Source organism: Malania oleifera, chromosome 8, assembly GCF_029873635.1.
Source record: "Malania oleifera isolate guangnan ecotype guangnan chromosome 8, ASM2987363v1, whole genome shotgun sequence".
NCBI lineage: Eukaryota > Viridiplantae > Streptophyta > Magnoliopsida > Santalales > Ximeniaceae > Malania > Malania oleifera.
In genome coordinates, this window is record NC_080424.1 from 22,537,856 (window position 1) to 22,547,669 (window position 9,814).

The window sequence follows — 9,814 nt, forward strand, 5'->3', positions numbered from 1 at the left end:
TAATTACTTGCATGCACACCTCTATTTTAAATGAGATATGTTTCACTTATATGTCTGATTTTATTGTTTTATTAATTTACTTACACACATGAAAATGGGATATGATCTGTGGTGAATCAGTGTAAATGTTTAATTTAGCCAAAATGTTTTTAAAACCAAATTCACCCCCCCCTCTTGGGATCACACCAATTCCAAAAGAAGGAACACAAGTGCTTCGTCGGAGGGCTCGAATGGGCTACCGGCGAGCAATCCTTGAAGTCGATGATCGAAGAGCAAAAGCAGTTGGGAATCGAAGAGCAATACCTAGTTGGGAATCGAAGAGCAAAGAACAATTAGGAATTCATGAACAATGATTAGTTTGGTGCGCCAGGAATCTGGGAAATTGGAAGTTGAAGCACTCCAGAGGGTTCGGATTTATGACCTTCAACAAATGAAAAACACTGTCGAAGCAATGGATGGCCAAATTCTTAATGGCTGTAGAATCACCGTCAACGAGTGCAGTGGCAGAGAAGACATTAGTAGGGTTAGGGAAAAACTAGGTTCAAAATTAGAATTGCTCTGATACCATGTTAAAATTAAGGAGAAAATAATGTGTTTATTTCACAATAATATAACATGGAATAGTAGGTAGTTATATAAAAGAAAATTTTTTAATTTTGGTCTATACTAATTTTAAGGCTAGAATTAGGTTTGTCCCTTGATACAAGGGATTTATAATAAAGGCCTTGATACAAGGGATTTACAATCAAGGCTTTTCCTAGAACCTCTCTAATTAACGATTACTCACGCCAACACATCTAGGGTTGAATAATGTGTTTCTATTAGAGCATTGAACACAATGAAGATCAAAGGTTGATTGTTCTGTGTGTGAGTGTGTGTGTGTGTGTGTGTGTGTGTGTGTGTGTGTGTGTGTGTGTGTGTGTGAGAGAGAGAGAGAGAGAGAGAGAGAGAGAGAGAGAGAGAGGTTGATGCGATTAAAAGTTGTTAAATGAACTTGCTAACAAAGTCACTAAAGGACATTAATCAATCTCACTTTCCTTGTTAGATATAACTCATGATCAACAAAACTCACTTACTTTCATCTTTGTTCTACGCTTGCACACACAGAAAGAAAGAGATGGAGATCATGCGCATCAACTAGATACTTAAGAGAAATGCTATAGGTGTTCTATTGATTGCAATCATCTTTTTTGCCTTTATTTATTTAAGAGAAATGCTATAGGCACTCCATTATTTATTATTAATGACAAATTTGCCCCTTCTTTTTATTTTTTCACTTGTAGAGTAAAAATCAATAGACAAAAGTGAACATTAAGTGATTCAATTATAATTATATATATATTGTGAACCTATTTCTTGCCTAAAATTTTGAGACTACCTCTTTCTTTAGCAATATAGATTTGCCAAATGCATAAATATGAATACTCTGAATGGTCAATTAACTAGTTATAATATACTATTACATTATTCTATATCTCATCGATATATATATTCATAATGGGCATTACATTTCCATGCACAAGATTAGATTGAAGACTCATCCAATGCATAATATTTAAATTAATTATATCATAATATATATTTTTAAATATTATATACTATGGTATATTGTGCATGCTATATTCTTCATTAATAATATATTTTTTTTTTGAAACGTAGTTGTCGTTATATATGGTTATTTGTTAATATAAAATTTTGGTGTTCTAGGTCTTTGGGTACTCAAATAATTCATTCAAATAACCAATCCATTACTCTCCATTGTTCAACATGATTAGTTATTAATTATTAAAGTTTTAACTATAAATTTGTAATTGAAGGGACTTGAATCTTAACTAAATTTTTATCCTTAGATTTATTACCTTTGAGTAGATCATGCAAAGCGCAACCCAAATTATATTTCAGATTATGAAATTAGTTTGTTTTTGAAATTTTCTTTTTGATTGTGGGATGAAAAATAAATTTGGTTATAGTCATAGTATTGATGAATTTTAAGTTGCATTTTCTATCTTTGTAAAAAAAAAAAAAAAAATTATGTTTAGGGAATGTGAGAAGAGAGTAAGTGTGCAAGTTAGGAAGAAAGTTCATTTGAATATAATTAATTTTTTTTGTATGCCTTAATGTCGAGCATCATTTGTCAAAAATCCAAGAACGAACCCAAACACTAAGATCCCAATTGCAACTTCAAAAATATTATGGAAAAATAAATTTCAAAATAATTTATTTTTATATTTGGTATCTTGGAAAATGAAAAAGAAAATATACTAAAATAACACACATACATACCATATTAATGAACAAAGAATTGACTTTACACAACGCTAAAATTTTAGAAAAGAAATAAATAACTCTCAAAATTTTAGGGAGGAAAAAAACTTGCAATATATATGTCATATTGTAATTACTTTATTGGGCACTGACCAGAATGCTGATGTAATACTTACTTGGTATCCAATATTTTCTTCTTTTACACAACATAACTACATATTGATGGATGTTAATCATTACTATGTTTCTAAAACTACTTCCTACAATAAAAATATTAGAGTTTGATTTTCCATGTTATTTATTAATTTTAATGGTTGAGAACTCAAGAAGGTGAAGATCTTTTAAACTTTTATTTTCTTATCAAATTCAAGATGAACTAATCTTACTCGTCACAATCAACACGTGCCATTTATTCTAGTAATTTAAATAATCTATAGGGAACCATGATTTTTCATATTATTGAAAAATAGGAGTGTGAGGTAGGGGTGAGCAAACGGTCGGTTCTGTCAAATTCGGTTACTAACCGAATTAACCGAAATTTTCGGTTAATGAGAATTGTTAACCAAATCGACCAAATAGAGGGGCTTCACCGAACTAAACCCGATCGAATTACCTTTTCGGGTAATTCGGTTAACCAAATTTAACCGAATTAATTTGAAATTAATTAATAAAAACATAATATAATTGTAAATTTTTTTTACTAAATACTAATTAACATATTAACAAATTAGCATATACTAATTAACATATTAAAAAATTAACATATACTAATTTATATTTAAATTTTAATTAATTATTAAATCGGTTATTTCGATTAACCGAATTAACATTCCTCTTAATCATAACCGAACCAACCGATCTTGTGTTCTTAACCGAACCGAATTGATCAATTTCGATCGATTAATTTGGTTAATTCGGATTTTTCTGAATTATGCCCACACCTTGTGCGAGGGACTGAGGATACTTCAAAAAAAAAAAAAAGTAGGGGTGATTGGGGTGGGAAGCTTAGACTATAACCTACACTTGAAAGGTTTGGTACCAAACACCACTTCTTTTTTAGGCATTTAAGGTGGGGAAAAGCTAGGTAGGCAAGGATGGATCTCACACCTAAGTTTGAGTGGGTAGACATAAATGCCTCACATTTACAGGACAGAGAAAACTCATTTTTTGATTTTTTTTTTATATATTAAATACTATTAAAAAAGTTTATTTTAATGTGATTAAAAATTATAAAAAATAAATATTAATAGAGTTTAAAATTATATTTTTAGTCATTAATTTGAAATATTTTTTTTTTATTTTTTACTTATTTTTATATTTTTTCTATCCTTTACTTAAGATTTTCTAAGTTCTAAGTGGAGAAATCAAAAAATTATATAAGGAACCTCTATCTATTTCTATTTTCTAAAAATATTTAAAATATATCTTTCTTTATATATTTGATATTAATTAATGTAAATCAATTTATCATATATTTAATAACTAAATTAAAGACATACAAAGGTCTACATATGTGATATGATCAGAGCTATTAATTGGAGAGTGATGGATTGATGACAAGGGTAGGCCAAGCATTTATATCTTACCTAAAATTAAATTAAATTAATGAAAAATTAACATGTGGTTCCATTCATAATGTTGTGTAATATCTGTTGAAGAACCCATTTGGGGTTTTGCAATTACAGCAGGGTTGACTGCCCTGAAACCCTAGATTGCAGCACACGCACACACCCTGTAGTGCGCCACCCATCATGTTCTCCCCCGCCCCAGCCGCCGGCGCTAATGGCGCCATCACCGCAATGAACTCGTACGGAACCTGCTGTAATTTCTCATTGTGCTTGGGCTGCTCTGATGTACTACTGCTCGAAGACGACGTTGTTTGGGGATTACACCGGAACGGAACCAACCCTATCGAGAGCTCCAGGTTGAGTTCCTGGCACTCTTGCTCTTGCTTCTGTTGCTGCCCTTCTTCTGTTACGCCACTTCTGCAATTACCTTCTTCTTCCATGGAAGAATCATGAGAACCCAGCTTGAAGCTGTTGATATTGTTGCTGTAAAACGGACTACTCTTTTCCTTTTCGGCGAATGGGTTCGGCAGAGGAATTTCAGCTACTGGCACTGACGCCGAAGAGGCGTTCCTAGCGGTGGCAGTGGTTGCTGCGGCTACAGTGGCGCCGTTGAGGGGACGGTGCGTTTGAGGGTCGAGTCCGCGGCTGAGGAGCTTCCGCTTGATGTGAGTGTTCCAATAATTCTTTATCTCGTTGTCCGTTCTTCCCGGCAATCGTCCGGCAATCAGAGACCATCTGATCAAGTTTTCAGCAATTAATTAGCACTGAACTCTGTAAACAGAGGAGAAATACGTATAGTTTATCTAATCCCACTCTGTTTGGTTGCAAAGAAAATTAAGAGGGAAGGGGGGGAGGGGGCGGGAAGGCAAAATGCTGCGTATTTTATTTTCTGGGACAAATGTAAAAATGTAAAGTAGAATTATATGATAGCTAGGTATCCCAGGAGCAGTGCCTCTTTCGTCGTTCCTGCTTTTCAGAAATTTCCGGGCCACCAAACAGAGCATTTATATTTAAAGGAGGAAGATGGAGGGAGATTGAGATGGAGATGGAAGAGAGAATATATAATAAAAGGGGCGGGCATAGTACTTATTTCCGAGCAAGCTGTGAAGCTTGATGATGAGTTCGTCTTCTTCGTCGGTGAAGTTTCCGCGCTTAAGGTCTGGGCGGAGGTAGTTAATCCACCGGAGTCTGCAACTCTTGCCGCATCGAAGAAGCCCTTCAAATTAATGACAATAACCCATCAATCAAGAATAAATTAAAACGAATGAAATAAACAAAAATGAATAATCATGACTCAAGGTCATATATAGAAATATACCGGCGGCTTTGGGGAGCGAACGCCAGCAGCCCTCGCCGTGAAGACGGATGTAGTTGATGAGGCGCTGGTCTTCCTCCTTTGTCCACGCCCCTTTGTTAGTGTGGGCTTTCTCGCAGCAAGGAGACCGGGCCATATTTTATATATATGTATATATATATTCACCTAACCTCTCCAATGATCTATCAATCAATCTATATATATCCCGCCGTCGGATTATTCAGGCCGACCACAGAGATGAGTGCTGTAGCCAGGCACTTGAAAAGAGAAGAGAGCAGAGAGAGAGAGAGGGAAGAAGGGGCTTTCATATATATGTAGAATGTTTGAAGATGGGCGGAGAGAGAGAGAGAGAGAGAGAGAGAGAGTCTGGATCCTAAGAGAGGGGGGGGGGGGGGGGGGGAGAGGGGGTTTTGACCAAGTTGGTGAAGAGGGAGAGAGGGAGGAGTGGTTACAGATAATAGATAGAGCTAGCTGGGACGGATTTGGTAGGTACCGCTCAGCTTTCACGTCCCTTGCTTTGCTGTCTCTCTCTCTCTCATCTACTTGGGGCATTCTCGTGGGGCCCTGCATGGCATGGCATGGGTATCATGCCATCGTAAAAGTGACAAAATGACAAAATTGGAGTTTATCCATCTATCTACCTGTCTATCTAATCTATGTGGTGTAATTAGTTCGTGAGGTTAGGATTTGGTGCGATGCTCATCAGCTCCCGAGGTCATTTTAATCGCATTCATTTTCGTACCAAACACGCCCTTCTTTTGGCAACTTTTCAAATCTTTCATTACTAATTTCACGCACCCAATCCCATCCTATACTCCAACTATATTACATTTGCGCTCACAAATTTTTTCTAGAAAGAAAAGCAAAAGCATTTGCAGCTTTATGAAGATGGATATTATCATATTCATAAGATTAGTTTGCATTCATCTGTTATGTGATATATGAAAATGGAATAATCAGATATCTATCCAAAATAGCATGACCTCCTATTACTATTACTAGGAGACTTCCATTCCATCCATCAATTACTGGGGAACTAATTTTCTACTGACCTAGGTATGCCTGGGAGTGGCCTATGTTTGGTGACACTAGGAGTTCTAAATGACTTGACTAGGATCTTGAGTTCCAATTTGCCAAAAAAAAAAATTAAATTAAATATTTTCCTCCCGCACAAGCATCACAAAAAAAAAAAAAAAAATTGCTTTTCGATTTTTTTAAATCAAAATTTATATTAGGTAAAAAATTCACAAGCCCTTTTCTTGCCTACTAATAACTATGGTTTATACATTTGCATGCCTTACGAATAAAACTTTTACGAGCATTGCCAGATGTACAAGGGCCAGTTCCTAAAAAAGACAAGGATCCACATCCCTAGATTGATGCTAATAAATTTGTGTGGATTTGAAGGAAACATAATATAAATTGTATTAAGTTTTATACAAATCTATTCAAATTCACATTTATAATCTGGAATTCATATTCCTAAATCATAATGTTAAGGCATTTTAAAATTCGAGAATGAAAAATCTGTGACCTAGTAGCTTCTTCGCCTAAGCTCTTACCATTGTCATCACAAGCAACCATCACTTGAATTAAATAATATAAACCTCAAAAATTATGACCAAATGTCATTCTTCTCCTTGAATTATAAAGCAAAACTAGTCACAAATTTCACTCTATGGTATATGGCATCAAGTGATCCCTCCACACCCCAATTTGCTTATGCTTGACTCTTATACTTCTTTAAAGGATGATTTTATTTACAAAAAATGCATTTTACAAATATACCGCACTTTCGTTGATTTATAAAAGAAGAAAATAGAATATTACTTTTTCTTTCTTTGGTAAATCAATTGGTCTTTATTCTCCAAGTGAAATATTCAATATACATTTGATTCACAGAATAATTATTTACAGGAATAAAATGGAATAAAATGAGAAATTTGACACTAACGATAATAGTTATTTTTCATCCATTTCTTATTATTCCATCAACATGTTATAATGAAAGTAGTCTCCTATCAGATTATTAGTTGCTTTATGATGATATAGTATTTCTTTTGTCATAACTACTTTATTCCTGAATAGAGGTATTGCAAAAACTAAACGCAACTCGAAATTTTCCTCATTATTTACAAATTTTGATTGACTTCACACTTAATCATCCATCTATTTAAAATAACTTCTCCTTTCCATGGTGATGCCTTCAAATTTTGTTTCAAGTGCTTAGCTAAATCAAATTGGCTGCTTTTAGAACTTCTATGAATTTCAAATGTTTGAAATAATTGTTGTAAAAATTGTTCTCGTAAATCCTTCTTTCCTAAACCTATAAGATAATGTTTAATGAAAACATCAAATTCACAAAAACTATCTAATAATAAAAAAAACCAACAAAAAAAAAAACCATAGGCAATAATGTTAGGTTTCCCTCCTTGTGGGACCTATATCTTGAAAAAGGATTTTTTTTTTTTTTTATTAATGCTTTGTTGGCTTTTCGAAAAAAAAGGCATGTCTAATGCATGTCCTTTGGCATTCTCCAAAAGTTTATGCGCAGCATAGTAGCCCCTCCATTCAAATTTTTTTTTTTTTTTCGCACACTGCAAGTAGTCATTCCACTCTAATTTTCCCCTACTAGCTCCCTCTGCCTGCAACCAGCACCTGCAACACTCTCTCCGCCTACAACCAGCATCAGTGCCAGTCGTCCTCTCCATTTTCTACAGCAGCTCCGCCGGTCACTCCGGCAACTCAGGCTGTTTATTATTAACAGCATATTGGTATTTTACTGGATGTGCTATTTTGGTTGGTTATTTTGGGAGTTTTGTTCATAATATTGGTGAGATCTTTCCATCTTGCTACATTTGTTTATATACTCTAGTGTATTTGTAAGGCTCGTGCATTTTGTATCCACTTTGTACAATATTTTGATGATAGTGGATTTGGACTGTCGTGCCCCATGGATGTACCTCAACATTTAAGGGAACCACATTAAATTTTGTGTGTCTCATTTTTATTTATTGTTTGCATTACTCCATTGATTTAGTTGTGGGAATTAGTTCATATATAATATTTTTCCCAACAAGTGGTATCAGAGTCGTATTATATTTACACATTAAATTTGTGTAAATCATGGAAGGTAATGTCGGTCGTATGATTAGCTTCAATGGGAGCAATTGGGTAACTTGGAAAACAAAAACTCAAGACCTTTTATTTTGCAAAGATTTGGATGGACCTATTGAGGGTGATAGTCGAAAGCCTAAAGACACGAGTGATGATGAGTGGAATAGGCTTAATAGAAAAGTCGTTGGTGTCATCCGGCAATAGATTGATAATAGTTTTTTTCATCATGTTTCTACCAAAACATCGACACATAAATTGTGGAAAAAATTAGAGTGTCTTTATCATAGAAAGTCGGCTACAAATAAAGCTTTTCTTTTCCGAAAATCGGTAAGCTTGAAATGTAAAGATGGTGGTCTTATTACCGAGCATTTGAATGAGATGAAAAATATTATCAATTAGCTTGCTATTATGAAAATAGTTTTTGATGATGAATTGTAGGCCTTAATGCTTCTTAGCTCTTTGTTGGAAAGTTGGGAGACTTTGGTTGTGACAGTTAGTAATTCGGCTACTATGAAAAGGAATGTAGTTTTTGTTCAAAAGGAAGCTCCTACCCGAGATGAAAGATACTCTTCTTAAAGCTTGTGTGCATTGTTTGGCCGGTAAGTAACATAGAGCTCCTTTTCATACAAAGTTTGTTACTAAACAATATAATGTTCTAAATTTGATACATTCTGTTGAAAGTTAAATCTCATGGTGGTGCACTTTATTTTGTTACTTTTATTGATGATTGTTCAAGAAAAGTTCGGGCTTACACTTTGAAAACTAAAGATCAAAATTTAGATGTGTTTAAGCATTTTTAGGTTAAAGTTGAAAGAGAGACTAGAAAGAAAGTGAAATGTTTGTGCTCGGATAATGGTGGAGAGTACATTGACCCATTTGATGCAAATTGTTATAGCCAAGGCATTGGACATCAAAAGACCGTCAAGAAAATCCCTCAACAAAATGGAATGGTTGAAAAGATGAATCGCACCATACTGGAGAGAATGAGATGTATGTTCTCTCATGCAAAGTTGCCAAAATCATTTTGGGGTGAAGCAATAAGGAAAGCAGTGGACTTGTTTAATTTTTCTCCTTCAATTCCTTTACTTGGTGAAGTTCCTAAAAAAATTTGGATAGGTAAAGATGTCACTTATGATCACTAGAAAGTGTTTGGTTGTCGTGCATTTGCTCACATTCCAAAAGATGAAAGATCCAAACTTGATGACAAGACAATGCAATGTATTTTTCTTGGCTATGGGCATTGTAACGCCCCGACCCTCTGCATGGGCCCAAAGAGCTACTAATCCATTCATTTACCTTATAATCCACATACTAATTTCATATATGCAGCGGAAAACATAAATATAATCTCCAATTATATAATGCCAAAGTTTACTATTCCTATCCATAATCCAAATTAACTATTCACCACCTGTACTCACATATATACATGTCTCTAAAACATTATCCACAAATACCAGTATTCACAACTATTCATCTATCTGAAGACTTAAATACATAAAACATGAAATATACATCTCAAAATTAACATAAAAATATACCATTTTCT

General features: G+C 34.3%; 1 protein-coding gene across 1 annotated transcript; it reads right to left on the reverse strand.

Annotated features, from left to right (window-relative positions):
• Positions 1-3,867: 3,867 nt before the first annotated feature.
• Positions 3,868-5,685, reverse strand: LOC131161691 (myb-related protein 330-like). Its single transcript, XM_058117622.1, has 3 exons — positions 5,152-5,685; positions 4,920-5,049; positions 3,868-4,568 (listed from the first exon to the last, which is right to left on the reverse strand). The coding sequence occupies exons 1-3, from the start codon at positions 5,282-5,284 to the stop codon at positions 3,896-3,898; spliced, it is 936 nt and encodes a 311-aa protein (XP_057973605.1). The 5' UTR covers positions 5,285-5,685; the 3' UTR covers positions 3,868-3,895.
• Between the last annotated feature and the right edge of the window lie 4,129 nt (positions 5,686-9,814).